The sequence below is a fragment of the Amborella trichopoda genome, chromosome 9 (assembly GCF_054954075.1).
Source record: "Amborella trichopoda isolate Santa Cruz 75 chromosome 9, AtrichopodaSantaCruz75HAP2 v2.0, whole genome shotgun sequence".
NCBI lineage: Eukaryota > Viridiplantae > Streptophyta > Magnoliopsida > Amborellales > Amborellaceae > Amborella > Amborella trichopoda.
In genome coordinates, this window is record NC_142344.1 from 1,880,004 (window position 1) to 1,900,125 (window position 20,122).

At 38.1% G+C, this 20,122-nt stretch overlaps 1 protein-coding gene across 8 annotated transcripts; it reads left to right on the forward strand.

The window, feature by feature from the left end:
• The first annotated feature begins 475 nt into the window (after window positions 1-475).
• LOC18437600 (uncharacterized) lies at window positions 476-18,660 on the forward strand. 8 transcript variants are annotated; one of them, XR_016040953.1, is made up of 9 exons: window positions 528-778; window positions 1,406-1,569; window positions 1,921-2,034; window positions 11,506-11,631; window positions 11,770-11,813; window positions 13,145-16,354; window positions 16,891-17,084; window positions 17,231-17,405; window positions 18,182-18,660. XR_016040953.1 is itself a non-coding variant. In XM_088846955.1 (9 exons), the coding sequence occupies exons 3-9, from the start codon at window positions 1,993-1,995 to the stop codon at window positions 18,368-18,370; spliced, it is 3,885 nt and encodes a 1,294-aa protein (XP_088703081.1). In that variant the 5' UTR covers window positions 532-778; window positions 1,406-1,569; window positions 1,921-1,992; the 3' UTR covers window positions 18,371-18,660. The 8 variants fall into 8 exon arrangements, 5 of the variants coding, with proteins under 5 accessions (XP_020525201.1, XP_006847866.1, XP_020525200.1 ...); XM_088846955.1 differs by having other exon boundaries at window positions 532-778; window positions 16,891-16,989; XM_088846956.1 differs by having other exon boundaries at window positions 532-778; window positions 1,958-2,034; window positions 16,891-16,989.
• Window positions 18,661-20,122: the final 1,462 nt, after the last annotated feature.

Consider the following 20,122-nt stretch of genomic DNA (forward strand, 5'->3'; position numbering starts at 1 on the left):
CAGGAGTACGCTATAGACACCCAAAATATCAGATATTTTCCGATTAATTTGGTGCATCTTACAAGGGTTGCCTAGGCTCTAAACAATCAAATTAGAACTTACTTTCAAATAGTATAAAAAAATAGTTTCAATACTAGAAATCTTTGTGATAGTCTTAAAATGTATTTTTTATTTTTATTAAAAAAGTTTAAAGCTTAAAAAATGTTACATATCGACAAGTCTATGAAAACTTGAAAATTTTAAAAATTGACTGTCCAAAAATATGGTACAAATGCACTATTTACAAAACTTGAAATCTGTTTTTTTCTCATGTCAATGCAGGTTGATGTGGAGATGATCAATGTGAAGATATTTGAAGATCAAAACAACCTCTTCTAGTGAAATTTTTGAGGTAGGCTCTAATTTGATTGTTTAGAGGCCCGGCTCCATGGAAACTTTTCCCCTTTTATAAGTCGCTCCCGATGGAGAGAGAGAGGGCCCCCTAGAGATAGAAAAAGAGTGCGAGGGAAAACCCCTTTAGAGAGAGAGCGACAGAGGAGAGAGAAAAATAATTGGAGGAGAGGTCCTTTAGATGGAGAAAGTTAGCGGGAGAGAGAGAGAAAGAGCGCTTTCGGATTTCCGTTTTTTTTTTCCTGGTCTAAGAGTCTGGTTTCTTGGGTGAGTCATCGCTTAGTATAAATAAAGCAGAAACCACCCGTTTCTCTGCATTTCTTACTTCTCTCTCTAAATTGGACTCAGCGCCAAGGATTTAGCAGGGCCACACCCTATTATCGTTCAGGTTTGTAGGCCTCTCGTCTATCTATCCACTCTTGCTAAATTTAGCAGAAACTTTCTTTTTTATCTTCTTTTCTAGTCAATTTTTGCGGAACTTTTTCTTGCATTTGGACCGCTTGTCTTGACAACCCTAGGTTTCGAACTGTTTGTGTAAAATTAGGTTTTCTTCTCGGAATTGCCTTGGCACTTCTCTGCAATTGTTCTGGTACTGGTTCTCGCATGATTGTGGATGGTTTTGGTTGTTATTTTGGTGGTTCTATTGTTCTTTGCCAGGGTTTATGGGGTTTCTTGACGGGAAGAGGGGTTCAGGAATGTCCTAGGGTTTTTGGGCTGATCAATTGCAGGAAACTTGGGTTTTATTTAGTGTGATGTTAGACTTCTTGTGTGTGGGTATCGTTTGACGATTGAATGATCATTTACGGTGATAGTGGTTTTCTGTTGGGTGTTTGAGGTTTGATTGTGAAGGATTATCATTATAAGTCTTTTGAAGGGAAATGGGTAATGTTTGGTTTGATGTTGGGGTTTCTGTGTTCCGAGAATTTGGACTTTTGATATAGCATCTTTATTTCATCTAGTGAGTAGAAATACCTTGTGAAAAAGGCTAGCACAATTTGTTTTTTATCGTTTGCAGTTTGTGGAAGTAGCCACAAAGATAGGTGGAAAGATTACATTTCTTCCACTTGATGTCTTAGCTTTATCTCATCCAGGGAGAATTTTGGTTGTTCTCATCACTTGTTTTTTTATCCCGTGCCCAAATGGTCTATGCAGGCCAAAAAGAAGTTGTTTAAAGAGAAGGTAAATAGGTATTGGTTTTTTCCTTCCTGCTTTTTCAAGAATCATGGGTTTGTTTTATATTTATGTGTACTGAGAAAGTGGTTGCGGAAAACTAAGACCCCCTAGTTTTATTCTTTAGAAGGATTCGCGTAATTCTTTGTGTTATGTCTCAAGAGACTGTTTCTTGTCCTTTTTATGTTCAAGAAATAAAAGAATATAATCCATTAGAAAGAGAGAGTGAAATCCTGGTTATGATCCATGGAGTTATGTTTAATCGAAGTGTGAACTATATGCTTTTCATCAGTGATTAGATTGCCACCGAAGATAATTTTGTTTTGACGTTGCCAAACTCTGGATTTATTTTACTCATAGTTTTTGTGAGCAAGTTTGTTCATATCAAGGAGTTCAGATTACTCTCTGGATGTTGACTTTGGTTGGACTCTGATGCCCGACACGACCCCCAGGATGCACCTCATGTGTCTTGAGGTACACGTTTGTGAAACATTATGGTTCAAATATGTTTGATGCATGTTTTATTTTGTGAACTATATTGCAATACTGTCTTATTTGGGGATTGTCAAGTTTTAAGTTAGGAAATGAAATGAGTTTTGTTTGTAATTTCACTGTGAGTGCATATTTATCAGCTGTCGTGCTATAGCCTTTTCATGGTTATCATGAATATTATTTTGAGGATGCAATGTAACAACACATGACAGTCTATCCATGGACAAAAAGGCTTCTAGTGCCACAAGGACTCCAATATATTGTTCCTATCAGTGATCACAACTATCTGGTCCGTAAAAAACTTGCAGTACTTGTTTGTGAATTGTTTTGGCTTCAGAAAATCCATAGCGTACTGATACTTCCTGTATATCTTTTAATTTTTTAAGACAAACTTATTTACCTGTTAGAAAGGGGAAAGTTGGTGAATTATATTATGTTTTAAGTTTTGGTGAATTATATTATGTTTTAATTTTTGTATGCTCATTCCTTACTTGGATCATATAGGACATGCATTAGATTATTTTCCATTTAGGATTATGGTTTAAAGTAATTCAAATACTGTATTTTTGCTATTCTACATCTCTACCAGAAATGTCGTCTTTTCCAAAATTCTTTTTATCATTTAATCTGTATTTGTTTTTTCTTTTCGTAATCAATTGATCCTTATTTTTTCTTTTCTGTTTAATATTTGTTTTTTGGGACTTCTTTTTTCCCCTCTTTTATTACTTATCTTTTTATTTTTCCATAGCGGGATTGAAACTTGAACCTTGGTCTTCATTGTTGAGGACAGGTGAATAAACTACTTGAGGTATGAGAATTTTCTAGAGAATTTTGCAAAGTGTAAATGCTTGATGTTGAACCCACGTCCTTGTCTTTTGTTTACTTTTTATTATTTTGGATATGGTCCTACGGTTGAAAATCACCTGAATGAAATAATACGCTTCTTATTGTTATAAGCAAATGGAAACTGAAAACTTAATTGCAACTTAAAACTCGTAGACTTCAACTGCCTATACATGTTACCGAAATCAGGAGAAAAAAATATCTATAAGAGGGAGGGAGGGAGGGCTGAATGCTGGACCACTTGAAATATGCTTGAATTTCAACTGTGAACTGCCCCTTCAATGGTGGACCACTTGAAATATGCTTGAATTTTTTAACTGTGAACCACCCCTGGAAGGGGTTAAAGACTGTTACGGCTGCTAGTTTTCATCATTAGGTTTTCCTTTTATCCTTCTGGAAAATATTTGGCTCCAAAGGTGAAACTCTTTTTAAGTTTTCCATGTTTCTAATTTCTAAGCGCAGTCAAATCAACTGAACAGTTTCTTACTGCCGAATTCTGTTTGATCATTGGCTGTTGTGTTGTTTGATACTCAATCTAGCATGGAACTTTGATTTCCTAGTTTAATTTTGAAAAATAAAATTATTCATGGGTGACGCCCAAATTGCGCTACAGATAACTATTGAGTTTGCTTCTACATCATGAAAACACATAGTGTGCAATAGCCTCTTTAAAAAGTAGGCATGCTTGCTTCTATGTTTCTGGTTCGGCAATGGCCCATACTCAAAGGTACTATGGATATAACACTTAAAAAACATAAAGCGGTGATATGGATATTGACAAAATAGTGATATTCTGGTCTGAATAATAAGTCTTTCCCCTGACTGTAGTAGTTCTTAGATACAGCTGATATTCTCTTAGTTTTTGCTAGGCAGGAAAAGTTCTCTCTAGCTATGGAATTCATTTCTCATGGCTTTGAGAGTCATGCCTTCCTCATTAGGTCTAATTCACCATAATCTCTGACTATATCTAACCGAATTATTGGGTCAGCTTATCTCTTATATTTGAGTGGAAAAGCAGGGATTTTCTCTCAATTAGTTGCATGCCTCTAAGATCAAACTGTAATAATATTCTTGACTGTCTATCATTTCTCTACAAATAATGGTGATTTTTGAATCCCTTGTGTTAGTCAATTTCTGAATGCTGAAATCTCAACTATATCATATCCCAACAGAGGTCAATTCTCCTTTGTTTTGGCAGACAAATTTGTCTCCAACCATCAATATTTTTCTCTCTATCCATGGAATTCATTCCCCCAAAAAAGATCACTCTTCACTGTTTGTGTATCTTTCATTCTTGTTTTACTTCATTTTATCCACAACCTTTCAACCAATTCTGTCCAAAATGGCACCTTGTATATTTTGCGTGGAAACAACTCAATTTGTTCTGGATTGAAACTCAAATTCTTTGACATTATTTAGAGATATTATTACTTTCCGAGTTAAGCTGAGATATGCCTCTTTGTTGCCCGAAGAAAGGAGCCTTAAGTCACATGCTTGTTAAACGTTATTGTGTTTGATAGTTGTCTAAACCCACCAAAGAATTAAACTGTATCCCCACTTATTGATAAACCACACAAGAGGCCCAGTTTGCTGATTACCAAGAATCGTCACTTGATGCCATTACTCTCATGGCACTTGCTGAAATGTCTTTCTTCTTTCCATATTCAGATTTTTTATTTGAGCTTTTGTGGTACATGTTCAATTAAAAGTTAAAGAGAAAAAAATCTTGTTAAACTACATTGCAACTTAACACAAACAATAGTCAAGTAAAATTCAATTGGCTAGCCAGTCTGTCTGTCTCGCCTAGATCAGTTTTTGTATATTTCTAAGTATACTTAAATACAAAATTAAGTAACATAATGTTAAATTTTTATGTATGTAAAGTTTGTGCAGTAAATCTGGTTCTTTGAAATACCATGCAAATCAGTTTTATGCGTTTTCGTAAAAAAGAAAAAAAATGATTATATTAAAAATTTATGCATGTACATTTGACTACATGCATATTGTGTGCGGCGGGACCTGGTTTTTCCCCTGTTTGGGTGTGCTCGGTGACGGCCCCAATACACCATGGTCAAATGAAATGACCATATGGTCGTGAACACAGAAAGCCATGATAATGACTTTCAAATGAGTCAGAACTTTGAGAGCTCCTTCTCAATGGTCAAGAAGGCTGATGTGGCTGCCTAAGCATCCTGGGGGTTGGGCCACCTAGGTGCAAAGGCGGCCGCCCAGACACAAAGGCAGCCTGTATTGGGGGGGAGGGCCAACTTTTTGGGGCTCTTGTTATCAACCTTAAAGTGTATGATAATCAATGATTATGTATACTCTTTAAAGTAGGGATCTCATAAATTATTGCAAGCAAACAATATTTGTGTTGCTAGTTGGCTATAAACAAAGAAAATCATCAGTTTGGTTGTTGTCTTAGTGTTTAAGGTTGGGTTGGAGATCCCTAACGGCAAGAATCGGTATCCTTTTCTATGGGGTACGAGATCCCAAAATTTAAAATTCGAGATCCTTTAGAGATCTGTTCCGGGAGCGACAAAATCGAGATTCGAGAAGGGATCTCCTACCAGAGATCTTGGTAACTAAGGTTTAGAAGTCAGAAGTGCAGGTCAAATGTAAACATACAGGACTTTAGAATTGGTTAAAACTCAAAAGCAACATTAAAAGATAAAAGCAACTTGAGATGTCCATTAAATCTTGCAAGTCACAATTCACAATAGATACTCATAAGTTGTAAAAAAAAAGTCACATCCGACAATCAAAGGACAAAGTGAAGATTACACAAAAACAACAAAGTCAAACTTGAAAACATTTACAAGAAGTGAAAATTGTAAATACATATAGAAAAGCAAAGATTAATTTACAACTACTAGTCTAAATATTTGAAATTTCAAATTAGTCATCCAAAAATAGTAAAAAATGGTCATAAATTACAAATAGGAAATGCAGTATAAAGAATATTAATATCTTGAGTTCTTAACAATCCAAAGACAAAAGTAAAGCAAGGATGATCAAGGTAAAAAAAATAAAAAATAAAAAAATCTAGTTAAAACCTACACATCAAACTCCAATGATATCACACATAAAATCGAAAAAACATATTACTCATGTAATTATTTAATAATCAATTGTTAAACTAACTCAAAAAAAAAATTATGGGGACAAAAGTTATGGTTTATGAATTATACAAGTAAACTCTTGCATAAAATTAAAAAAACAAATATTCATTCGTTTGGGGGCAATGGAATTTTTCCATTGAATTGCTTTCCCAAAGATGCAAACTAAATATCAAAATGGGAAAATCATCCAAATAGCTTATTTTTTGGCTGAATAATAATCCAAATAGTTGAAAACATATCGCACACACACACACACACACATATATATATCATAAACTATCAAAAAGAAAGTACAAAACGCAAAGAATGACGTCATAAGACATTGCGAAAAAAAAAAACGTAACCTAATAAAAAATATTAAAACATACCAACCTTCTTGAAATGAAACTGAGATCGGCCTAAACGGGAAAGTTTTGGTTCCCAAATCTCCTCTTTTACAGCCACTATAAGCTAGAAAAAGATCGGGGATGAATATCCTTTAATTTCGTGAGCATTTGAGGAGGTTGAAAAAAATTTCGATCTCTCTGCAATTCTTGAAATCTTGTTTTTTTAAAGGTTTTTGTCACTCTAAACATCACTAAAAATGTTTTTTGGGGGCAAGAATGGCCCCCAAAACCTTTTCCTCCCCTTTTTAGGGGGGAAATGACAAATTTACCCAATGGCCGAGGGGCATTTTTCCCCCTCGGTCTCGATTGGTTGAGGTGGTGCCTAGGCGCCCGCTTTTATGTCGCCTAGGTGGACACCTAGATGCAACCCGTCTGGAGCATTCCGCCTAGTCCACGCCTAGGCGGTTTGAGAAAATGGCCGCTTAGGCAGGAAGATGGCCGAATTTTTGTTCATTGCTCCTTCGAAAGGACAAACATGGTCATGTTCCAAAAATCAGGAAGATTGTAATTGAGATCAAGCGGTTTGTGAAGTTCAGCACAAGCTGTAGTACTTACTACCTATAAATAGTAACCACGTGGTGAATTGTCCATATTTGACAAAATGAAACGGGCTCAAATTTCTGGAAATGCTCATTGAAGATATTTCAAGCTTTCCACCAAAAATCATGCAATTGGATGTGGTTTCAGGGTTGAAGTAAAGTCCGCCACAAGCTTAGTATGTGGGCATAGAGCTCTCACGGGGAACTTCCATTTTGTGTCCAATTTTGATATTCGAATTAAATTGTGTGCTCTCCCTAGTGTTTGATTGGGGAGTCACATTTTTTCTTTAGAATCTTCCTTAGTATGCATTTAGGCGAAATATGCCCCCTTATCAGTCTAGGGCTAAAGATGAGAATCCTTGGGCTTTGTGCTCTTTATTTAGTACTTTTGACATTCAGCTGATCTTTAGAGTTTCTAAGTTTGTAATATTTATTCGTATTTTTCCATTATAAAGTAACAAGTCAGCCTTTCTTTTCCATTTGTCCTGCACAATGTTCAAAAGGTCAGATGCCAGTACGGTTGGGCGGCTGCCCAGGTGCACTCCTAGAAACTAAGCGGCCTAAAGGGGTGTGGGGGGGTGGGGGGTGGGCATAATTTGGAATATTTTAGAGTTGCTTATTATATCTTCATTCTCAAGGTGCAAATCAAGGGAGAAAAAAAGAGGAGAGAGAGCAGAAAGAGAGGAGAGGGTGCAATGTAAATGGCAGTTATTGTTTTTCTTACTGTTTCTCTTTCTTGATCCTTGTTTTTGCAACACCCTGCTCTTGTTTGTGCAAATGGGAGACAACAATGGTGTTTTTTTGTTGGTGGGCGGTTGGGCGGGGGGGGGGGGGGGGGGGGGGGGGGGGGGTCCTCAACGTTAATGGCAGCTAGGGTTTTTATTCTCTAAACTGTTTCTCTCTCCTTAACCCTGCCTTTTCTTCTTTTTCAGGGAAAAAAGAGGAGAGAGAGAGAGGTGGTCTCTCCAAAGTTAATGGCACTTAGGGTTTTTTTATTTGAGACCCTTTTTCTCTCTGGAACCCTCTTACCGCTTATTCTTCTTCTTCTTTGTGTTGGGGCCTTCTTTTTCTTCTTCAGGCATATTCTTATGTTCTTCAACTTACTTTCTTTACCTATTTCTAGGCCTTCTTTTGGACCCTTTTTTTTAACTTTCTTTTAAAGGGGGCCTTTGCTTTATGAGGTGGAATGTTGGGCGGTCAAGAAACAATATTCCAATAGGATGAGTTTAGTTGAGATGAGGATGTTTAGATGGATGAGTGGCAAGACAAGAAGGGATAAAATTCGAAATGAATACACTTGGGAGAGCTTAGGTGTGGCTCCAATAGGTGATAAGATGAGAGAAAGTAAACTTAGGTGGGCTGGCCATGTGTTTCGCAGATCTAGTACACCTTTTAGGAGGTACGGGTTAGTTCAAGTGAAAGGTTCAAAAAGGACAAGATGTAGGCCCAAAAGGACATGGTTGGAGTTAGTGAGAAAAGATATGAAGACTCATGGCTCCATTGTGGGTATAACCCTTGATAGAGCAAAATGGCAGACTGGGATTCGTATAACCGACCCCAAATAGTTGGAAAAAGAGGCTCCGATGATGATGACGACTTTCTTTTAAAGAGGCTTACATGCCTTTTTATTAGGTCTTAATATTTTTTTTTCTCCTAAGGGACTTACTTCTTGTACTTTTACTTTTTTAAAGGAGGTGGCACTAGCTGGGTGCTTGAGCACATGGCCAACTAGGGCACTTGGCTAGGGTCCTTCGATTTGGTGGCATGCCTAGATAGCCTAGGCGGCCAGGTTGCCAAAATTTTGGACATTGGTCGTACATAACCTCATCCCTCAATATTTTTTGTGGATGATGTCCACCATGTCTGTGATTGTAGATGAATAAGGTTCTTGTGCATATCAGCAAGTTGGTGGACTTCACATTGAAAATATCGGATGTCTATTAAGAGACAAGTTGGTGGACTTCGTACTTCCTCCAATTTGCAATTCTTCGAGTCCCACAGGGTTCAGGTCCTTTAACATTTCTACACCTCCACAGTCATGTTCTCCAGACCAGAATCATCAATTCCTATGTGCCCCTTTCTAGTTGTTAATAACATTTACATATTCCTACCCAGTGTTTTAAAATGCGGTCGCATCATGCGCGATGTGCTGGCAACTGCATCTCCTAAAATCGAATATGCGCTTTGGTGGGATGTGCCCTCATATGCCGCATAGGACGCATATGCAGCCCATGTGTGAAATGAAAAACACCGCCACAAAAAGGGGTATTTTGGTATTTTTAAGCCCTAAAAAGGGGGAGAAAGGGTTTTGGGGGGTATTAAACCCCCCAAACCACCAAAATCAGTCACATCTGTGGCCTTTAGGAGATCAAATCATTCAAAAACAAAAAGTGGATGAAATTTTAGTTTTTGAAATTCTTGGATTTTCGCCTTGGATGATCTTTGGTTGTCGATTTGTTTATTTTGGGTGTTAATTTGAGGAAGTTTTAGCAAAATTTTGACAACAAATCGAGGGTTTCAATGGCCGATTAGAAATTGATATTTTCTTCAAGTAATCAGTAAGTTTTTATTTCCTAGTACACTAAAACTGTTTTTTTGGGGCAATGTCTTCTTCACAATCTTTTAGTAACAAGGATCCGGATTGCAAATATGCAAAACTAAAAACTCTCAAAGACCGAAAATGTGTTATTTGTATTTTTTTTTTTTTTTTGAGTAATTCAGTGGGGAAGACATGCCCCTACTTTTTTTTTTAAAGTAGATTAGTAATTGGATATTTGAAGGTGTTAGTGGGGTGGTGTTAGTGGTCGGAGTGGAAGCTACAATGTGGTGACTAGGTGTGGAGATGCTACTACCACGACCCTAGCCCCTTTCTTAAAAAAAAGGGTTAGTCAGTGGGGATTTGGTCCCCAACCCTTTGGTGAGAATGGAGTCCGAGGCTTGATCATAGGGCTTGAAAGTACTACCGCTAAGGCCCCAGCCCATTCTCAAAAGGTAATGATAATGGTGGGTTCAAATCCCACATCATAATGGACAACAAACATGCACACTACCCAGGATGCTAGTTGAGTGTTTCTGTGTTATTTGTACTCTTTGTTGAAATACTTATATGGGGGCTATTTGTCGGCAAATCTATCAAGGGATAGTGGATACAGAATCTTCGACTACTGATACTTCGGACAACAAACATGCACACTACCCAGGATGCTAGTTGAGTGTTTCTGTGTTATTTGTAGTCTTTGTAGAAATACTTATATGGGGGCTATTTGTCGGCAAATCTATCAAGGGATAGTGGATACAGAATCTTCGACTACTGATACTTTTGGAGTTAATGAATAAATTTGAATAAATTAAATACCTACTATCACATAAATCACCCCAAATTTTTTTTATGCATTAACCTATTTTTTTAGATTTTTTAGGTTTTTTTATATTTATTGAGCGCATCGGATGATGTATCCGTGCATCTAGACCGTATTGAGCTGCAGCACCGCATTGGCACCCCCCAACGCATCATGCTGCATCCTGCATTTGAAACATTGTTCCCACCTGCATCCAACTCCTTTTTCTCATGAGGAATATTATATCTTGGCCGCATCCTGCATTTGAAAACATTGTTCCCACCTGCATCCAACTCGTTTTTCTCATGAGGAATATTATATCTTAGCCTCCTCTAAAGCTCAGAGTTCCATTTAGGCAAGTCTTTATTTCTCTAAACCTGATGGCCAAGAGCTCTGCAATTGGTTATGAGCGGTTGCTCCTATTGCTCCATCCTCACCATCGATCATGATAACACAACTTTTTAATCATATGTTCATGCACTTCTAGAGTGCCAGTGCTATATTAAACTTTTTCTAAGGATCCCCAGACCCTTGCAAATTTCCAGTTGACAGTGGCGAAGCTCGATGAGATCATTCTGAGGCTACTGAGATGGACTAGTGTCTCCTCCCGGAGATGATATTTTCTTGTCAGACTGCCTAAAAAATATCCAGTTCCTTTTGTGCGCTGCCCCAGCCCATCCTTCATCTTTCTGTTCTCCTGGGGTGACCATTTGATTTAATTTTTCTTCTTAGTTAATGATTCTTTTTGTCATCTGAAATACACGCCCATCATCCAATAAGAGAGACACACAATGCTTAAAGTAAAAAAGAAGAAACAAAGGGGAGGAAGAATAGAAAGAGTTCGGTTTTGTTGTCAGATCTCTTTATTCACCTATTCCACTAATCCCGGTGAAGTCATGTGAACTATTCTGTTTATGTGGAAGAGCATTTTCTCTTTTTAGTTCTGTAGCGTAATATTAATATGAAGCTATATGTTTGTATAGAGGGAAGGATCTTGGTCTTGTCCAATATTCATGGGTGAAGTATGAATGCCAATTGTTAAGGCATTTCCTATTTGCGTATAGAAGAGAAAAAACATTTTCTCTAATCCTATTTGACTAGAATCAATCAAAAGTGCTTTAGGAACTTTTACTGTTGAGTTCATTTCATGCCCTTGTGATGATATTTCCTTTGAAGCTTCTTAGTTTGTCAGCATTATTGATTTCAGTAGTGTCAACCTGTACAGGCCGCACAAAAGATGCAGTGTGCCCTTGGGAGGACTGATTGCAATATTGAGAAGGTTGCAGATGGTGGATTCACCACTTCATCAAAGAAACCTTTAGAACACGATAGTTACAGACCTAGTGCTAAGGTCCATTATTTTTACATGTTTGTTGAAATGATTTGCTTCTGATGTTGAAATGCATTGTTGAAATTTATACTTGCGGTGTTCATATACTTTCTATATAATGCTCTTATCTTGATTGCAATTATATATTTCTTTCTCCAGGAACCTGAGCTTGCTGCTGTAATATTAAAGAATTCTGACCAAAGGTGAGATAAGAGATAACTAGTTTAGATTGCGTGCTGTTGTTCAAAGGTAGACTCCAATCTGAATGGGGGCTCTTTAACAGGATTTTATTTGAAGCTATATACTTGTTTTCATGATGCTTTATTTAGAATGTTCTTGAATGGCCATAGCCTTGGATATGTCATAGCATTTTTCACTGTAAGGATGCAAGTATCTAGTTTGTAATTTGTATGTGCCATGAGAATGTAATTATACTTTTTAAATGCAGCAGAGCAGCATAGTTTCAGGCAACATCTATTGGGAACTACACCCATGGTTGCTTTATATCGTGCTATTTCAAGCTGCAATCTGTGTTCTGGGAGAATGCCAATTACGAAAAATTTCAAAATTCCTTCATGTTTTTTCAATTGTTATACTTTTCCTCTAAGCTTGAAATGGACATAGGAGATCTGTTTCTGTAAATATTTAACTGCAAGTTGGGAGCTTCCATTTGGGTTCCATTGCCTTCCTTATGTTGCGCATTCCCTATTTTTGGAAAGGAAAGATTATGATGAAAATTATGTGTTGCAATTGTATGTGCCATTCCCATTGCTCATGGGAAGCTTTGAGGCAGTGAGCACATTGATTATTGAGCTTTGGCACTAGTCGTCTTTTACTTTCTCAACGAGTGTGGCTTTGACAAATGAAAATTACATTGCAATCCAGTGTACTGTGGGGCCTTCCATCTTGGTTCTGTTGCCTGGCTTGATTTGTATATTACCTTATCTGTAAAGGGAATGGTATAACAAAAATCATTTGTTGCAGCTGTATGTGCCATTCATATTGCTAACGGGAAGCTTTCTAGCCGCGAGCATGTAGCTTATTGAGCTTTGACGTTTGTGATCTTTTTCTTTATCAACATGTGTGGCATCTATGGTATATATTTTCTTTTATACTTTTACAAATGAAAAAAAAAAAACTTTACATGTCGATGTTCTGTGGAATTGATGATCTATCAGGTCATCACCTTCCAATCAATTGCTGGATATGTTTACGAGAGAATGGGACCACAAGAGCACAAGAGCTGGTCTGACCCTAGCAGGAGTTCTCGCTCTATCCATCATCTTGTCATCATTTCCTGGGGCATTTATGAACCCAGTGGAGGACAATTATGTCTATAGGCTGTTGGACTATAGTATGCCCTTTGTGAGAAAAGGGACTTCAATGATAATTTTATAAAGCTTTTCCCATTACAGTTTTGTTAACAGGACAAATCTTTTTTAGAAAGCTTTTTGGAGTGTTGCTACTGCTTCAAATTGTCTTTATTTAAAGAATTTATATTTACATAATTTTCCCTTTTTTGATGTGTTTTCAGGTGCATTCTTTTCACACTGATCACAGTTAATCTGGATGCTCGACCAAAAAACCTTGCTCCTTTTCATTGGCCTCTTCAAAGCTCTGATTTGAGGAATCATTTGGCATTTGGAACGCCAAATATGGATGGCTTGGAACTAGTTTCTCCCCCTTCTGTCTTGTTGTTCAACCTTCCACATACCCAGAAAAGTCATTTCCAGCGATCATGGTGTTCAAAACCTTATACATCTGGTCGATTTTCTAGATCGAGGACTCCCGGGCAATCACGAATTAAAGCTTCATTGAATGTTCAAACTAAGGAATCTAAGGTTTCCACCAATTCTTGCATTCAGAGTGATGCCTTGAATGATTCTTCTGGATCCTTCCAATCTGATGGATCTAGTGCGGCCAGTTCGAGTGGTCTGGTCATTGATACTTGTAAGGGGGAAAAGCGTGCAAAAAGGAACTCGAAAAAGAAGCCAAAGAAGAAGGGAAAGCACAACAAAAGATCCACAGAAAGTGTTGAATTGGCAGCAGTGCATGAGGAATGCACCCAAGGTTGTTCTTTCTCTGAAAACTTTGATGAGAGAGGTCCATATTGTGAGACTGGGCCTAATCCTGTCAACAATTTGCATCGGTTTGATGACGATAATAACGTATTAACCTGTTTATACAGTTGTGATAGCAATGGTAATAACCTAGTTTCTAACTTACCTTCCCCATCTCAAGCCCTTAGTGTTGCTGGCTCTTTCAGCAAACAAGGAGTTGATCCCTCACTAACAGTTCAGAGAACTGATGATGTAAGGGTACCATATCCTTCTGGTTGGGAATTTGCCGACAACTCTGCTTCCAAGGCTAAATGTATGGAATACCCTGTTCCTATGTCCGAGAAAATGTTTTCTGATGGTTGGAATAGTGATGGTAGTTATTGTGAGGCTGTGGGTTTTGAGGAGAAGGGGCCAAGCCCAATGAACAGTAGTACTGGATCAGATAATAGTAACTCTAGTGGTAGACCTATTGATATGGGATATTCGGTTGGGGTAGGTACATGTGACTGGAATTGTGAGAGACCCAACAATCTCTGCATCAATGGTGTTGCTTCAGTTGCTGCTAGGGATGTGGAGAGGCTTAAGTACAGTAATCAGGGTTGTAGCAGTAGTAAGACACATGCATTTGGACTGAGCGGGAAAGCTAGGCAGGGTAGAAAATCAAATGGGAGCTCATTAGGGTCGATACCAAGATACCATCACGGTGTAACCATCCATGGGCGCATGGGCAGGGACAATAACCATTCTGTCTGGCAAAAGGTTCAAAAGAGTGGAAATGAATGCGTTCTTGAGGCCAAGAACCCTAATCGTCTTTGGCCTCAACCAGATGCTGCCTCAGTGCCTGTTAGAGATGATGTATTTATGAGCCAATATGGCAAGAAGGGACAGAGGAGGAATGAGCAAGAAGTAAAACCCCGAACAGCCTCTATTTCAAGCCATTTGGATGCTCCGCAAGGAGTTCCAAGTGCTGTTGATAGAACTTTGCCGCTCTCAACTGGAGAAGATGAAGTTATTGAGAGCACAATGTCTGAGAGGTCCAAAGGAAAAACGAATTTGGGGTCCAAACAAGAGCATACAAACCATTCCAGGATAGGAAATGGTGGTAGTAAGTCTAAGCTGATTAGGCTTTCGAGGACAAATGGTTTTCAAAGGGAATCGCCAGAAATCGCATGGCATGCGAACTATTACAGAAGCTTTGGTGGGGGTTCAAAATCTACTTGTTATGCTCAAAGTGAGAGAGTGGAGGCTGCAGTCTCTGACAAAATGGATCGTGTCAACTCTGACTCCATCCTTGGTTCACAGGCCAACAATGATGAAATTATTCCAGTGGGAAATGTGGGTGCTGGTGATGCTAATATGAAGATTCAAGCTGCTTCAAAGTTGGTGAATTCATCATCTAGCACTTTGAATCTCTCTTATCAAGTGTCTGCCATTGAAGGCCCCGGAGACAAGTGGAGAATATCACATGGAGATTCCCCAGGAACTGACCACCCTTCTCTCACTCATCAAGAAAAGGAAACTTTGCACTCAGAAACAGAAACTTCTTCTGTGGAGCATGCAAAGCAAGACATTAGTTCCAGTTATACCTCAAAGAAGTGGATTCCTGTTGGGAGGAAAGATGCTGGAGCCTTCAAAACAAACACAATAACTGAGTCAAACGGTAATGTATTGAACAATGATTTCGATAAATCACTGTCTAGAAATGGAGAAGTGAATAATACTCAGAAAGAGGAAGCATTTCTTCCTGAGCACTCTCATTTCTCTTCTTCGACTAATTCAGGTATGGCATGCTTGAGATCTGATTTTGGGGATTTCCGATCTTCATCTCAGAGCCATTTTTTGGCAACTGAGGTAAGGGTTGATATTGGTTCTTCTGAGGGGTTGAGTGCTCGATCAAAGACCCCACCTGAAGAAGAGAACAGAGGTGTATCCGTTGCATCTAGTGATCATTTATCTAGTAGAGCCAAGAATCGACCTGTATCCCAATCTGACATCGATTCAAGGAATCTTGCACAAGCTGTGTTTGATTCTTACCGACTGCAAATTGCATCTGAAGATGTTCGGCTCACAACTGGAAATCCCCCTGCTGAGTTTGAAAGAATTCTTCATTCTGTTTCTCCAGAACTGAGCTCAACATCCAGTTCACCCCATTGGTCGAAATGCTTGGGTCACTGTCTTTTTGGCAATTCTATGTGTAGGCATCAGGTTTCTAATTATTCTTTGAGGAGCATTTGGCAATGGTATGAAAGGCCTGGAAGTTATGGATTGGAAGTGAAGGCAGATGATTTACTGAACATCAAGAGATTGGGGAGCAAGCGGTGTGGGTTTCGGGCATATTTTGTGCCGTATCTTTCAGCCGTCCAGCTATTTGGGTTCTCAAGGAATTCTTCGCCCTCTTGCAGTGATGCTGCTGATGGAGAAGCCATGAAAAATTGCTCGGATTTAGCATCGGCTGAATACTGTGATCTCCCTATACTATCAGTGCTTTTGCCAAAGCCTCGTGAAGCAGACGGTGTAGATGGCTCATTGTCTGAGAGTTCAGCATGCAGTTCAGGCTTATCTAGGTCAGACAGAGAAGAGTCATGCAATATGTCTCCTGGTTTTGATTGGTCTGATGATTCAGAACTTCTGTTCGAGTACTTTGAATGCGAGCAGCCTCAGCAACGGAAACCGTTATTCGAAAAGTAAGTGATCTGTGTCCTAATGGGACTGGAATCTTGTTTAAAATATGTCTCATCTAACGACTCCAAGGTTCATTTACCAGAAGCTTGGATTAGTTATAGATAGAACAATAACAGAAGCTGTAGGTTCTTTAACTGCTTGTTACTACGTTTAATCAGAGTGATGGATTTTGTTCCTGGGATTGAATGTATGTTTAGAATGTATGAATGATATATGCAGTTTCCCCCATATTTAACATAAGAATTAGTTAAAAGAGTAGAGCATTTTTATGGAGGGGAAATGTCATTTTAGGATATTTCTGAAACTTGTGAACTGTTAAGTGCTCATGTTCTTTCGAATTGTTTAGCATTAATCTCCTCGTTTACCATTTTTGCAGATTACTCCCTACCCTGTTAATACTGTTGTGTATTGAATTAATACTGTGCTTACACTCTGACTTTTTGTGTTTTAATTATTTATATTTTATACAAAAATTGTACATTGACTCATATTATGTAGTCAACTTGTTTGAGATGGTTATAATCGTTTCTGATGCTAGGATAAAGGAGCTAATCAGAGGGGATTCTTCAAAGTCTCAAGTGTATGGGAGCCCATCGAATTTGGGTCGTAGTTTGCGTGATCTCCACCCTGCTTCCTGGTTGGTAGCTAATTGCAAATAAATATAATTTTAATTTGATGTGGTTTCTCTCTCATGCAAGGCGGGATTCTATGATCAGAGGAGGTTGTTACTTCGTAAGTAGCGGAAGGAACAAAAATGTAAAAAGCTCATTTTTAGGAAAACATGGAGTTTAGGTTCCAGATGGGTCAATAATTGGATTACAGTTCCATACCTATCCTTAGCTAAAAGGTTCTATGAAATTTCACTTGCAAATTTTCAGGTATTCGGTTGCTTGGTATCCAATTTATCGAATTCCAGATGGTACCTTTCGAGCTGCATTTTTGACGTACCATTCATTGGGTCACTTCGTTTCTAGGAGTGGCTCTCCTGATTCCCCTGGTGTGGAGGCATCTGTTGTATCCCCGGTTGTGGGGTTACAGACTTACAATGCTCAGGTATCTATACTGTTCTTTTGAGCCTCTCTCTCTCTCTCTCTCTCTCTCTCTCTCTCTCCATTTCCATCTTCTGTAGCATGCACATACCAAAAAAAAAAAAAAAAAAACGTTTGGCTCGTTGTTCTTATTGGATGCATTTATTGAAAAACTTGTACTCTAGTTTTACAGAATAAGATTACACTTCGTTTCATCATAAATCGACTCCACTTTTTGTTTTATCCTTCTTTGTTCTTTCGAATGATTATAAGGCATTTGGTACAACCTATGCCTGCCTTCATTAATATGTGCTTTTCATGCATAGGATTTTGATGTGCATGTATGTGTGCTAGGGTTTTCTCGTAGGTGTGTTATGTGTGATGCAAGGGCATCCTACCTTTTCATTTGCTCTGCACCTTGTGGGTTTATTTTAGGGAAATTGTACTAAGAGCTCAAGGTTATTCGAAAATCATGGTCTATTGGGGTCAAACTGTCACTGAAAGGATTAGTGATGGAGAAAGAGAGGCTCCTGGCTAGACTTTGCATTCCATTGGATGGTTATGACCACAATGGAGGGAGTATGGTTTTTCATTTTCCTGTAGGTCATTGTATACTTCCCAGTATTAATGCTTGTCATCTTTTTCCGATTTTCCGAATTTACCATTTGAGATCTATTAGTGTGAAACAAATCAAATTTGACTCTCTCATACTTCTCTTCTTATTTTTATACTTGTTTGGAGTGCTTTCACTTTCTCTCTCTCTTATGGAGGTATGTTTGTTGCCTTCTTGCAATCTTGTAGGGTGAGTGTTGGTTTATGCCGAGACATTCAGAGGGCCAGGCTCCTGATGCGAGTGAGGTCCTGAAAGAAAGGCTGAGGACACTTGAGGAAACAGCATCTCTGATGGCCAGGGCATCTGTTCTCAAGGGTGATTTTACGTCCATTAACAGGCAATCTGATTATGAGTTCTTCCTCTCTCGCAAGCTATAAATGCATTGCCCGTTTCTCTCGCTCTCCCAAATGAAAACTGTGGCGATGTGAATGTAATAAACCAGGTTGTACACAAGTAGATCAGTTTCTAACTAGGGGTTTGCCATAATTTAGTCTCTTGTCCTCCCTCTTCCTTGTATTATATCTGTATATGAGTCTTTCTCAGCTGTTATTTGTGTACCTAAAATTTTTTGGGGGGTTTCCGCCTTGCTCTTGCTGCTACTGTTAATTGTTTCTCTTAAACGTTTATCTTTCAATAAGTTTAATGTCATCTACCATAGTTCTTTTCTTATGCGGTTAGGTTGAGATCTATTGCAATCTACTTTTGTTTTCTCTGTGACATCCAGCTCTCTGAGGTGATCTTGAACCTGTTAAAAAGGCAGTGCAAATGGATGACCTCTTAACATGAATATTGCGTTTGGATTGTCAATCTGCAAGAGACAGAGAGAGAGAGCTTGAACCTGTTAAGAGGAAATGCAAATGGGAGAGTAGAGAGAGATTGAACCTGTTGAAAGGAAATGCCAAGGGATGATTGTTTAACATAGGTATTGCATTTGGGTTGTATTTTTATTCTTAGAATATTAATAGAAGAGAGAGAGAGAGAGAGAGAGAGAGAGAGAGAGAGAGAGAGAGTGTTTGAACCTGTTAAGAGGAAATGCAAAGTGATGACCAATTTGGATTTGGGTTGCATATCAAGAGTATTGGATTTGGGTTGCATTTTTATTCGAACTCCAAGAATAGTGAGTGAGTGAGTGAGACAGAGAGAGATCAGCATTATATTGGTTGGATCCCACCAGCTTACCTACAAGAGACAAGGATGAACCCATAACGATGATCCAAAGGGTGTGGTTTGCATAAGTTGCAGCTCTAAATTTTATCATCAGCATAATTTTGTTGTAAGTTTTTTTTAGGATGGCTAGAGAATTTATTTTGATATGTAATTATAAAATCTTAAACTCCAAAAACGATTCAAATCAAGTGGATCCATAAACACTTGAAAATCTTGAGAAATGGACAATCCAGATAATGTTGTGAAATAAACTATTTTTAGGGTTTGAATTTTTTTTTTTTTTTTATATTCATACATCTCGATGTTGAGATGACCAATTAGAGGAATGTCAAAACAATTTTTATGATGGGTTATTGGGGTGCATCTTAATTCCATAATATGATGGATTATTGAGGTGCACCTTAATTCCACATTTTAAGGTTGCAGCCTTATATAAACTTTTTTCTAATCCAAACTGATGCTTTCACATGTACTTTTTCCTAATCCAAAGTGATGCTCTCATATGTTAAAATATGGTTTGACCTAAACCTCTCATATGTTAAAAGATGGTTTGACCTAAACCTCTATCATATGGTAAATGTCGCTTATATGAGAGCTACGATTACTTGCTTTGTTGAGGGCAGTGATTAAAAACTCGCCTTGGGTAACAAGAGTCCGGTACTGCCGTGTCCAAGCCGAGAGCCGATTTGCGCAAATAAATAGAGGAAGAGAAAAGAACCGGCAAAAGATGCAGAAAAAATTATAAAAATAGTTACTTAAAATCGAATTTGATTTTATTTTACATAAGTACAAAAAAAAAAAGAAAAAAAAAAAAAAACTAGGATAAGAAACACTTTGAGAAAAAAAGGTGGAAAAAATGTAGAAAAGAAACAATAAATTAATCTTGGAGATCTTTTTGTTTCCAATCAGAGTGTTGGGGCTAAGAACATTTTAGGACAAATTTTAATAAATTTGGTTGATAA

Bases quoted from the DNA above. Each gene is read 5' to 3' on its own strand.
- LOC18437600 (XM_020669542.2), top strand. From the start codon at position 1,993: ATGCCCGACACGACCCCCAGGATGCACCTCATGTGTCTTGAG. The intron at 2,035-11,505 runs GTACACGTTTGT...CAACCTGTACAG, and splicing joins TGCACCTCATGTGTCTTGAG to GCCGCACAAAAGATGCAGTG. The intron at 16,355-16,890 runs GTAAGTGATCTG...TTCTGATGCTAG, and splicing joins CGGAAACCGTTATTCGAAAA to GATAAAGGAGCTAATCAGAG.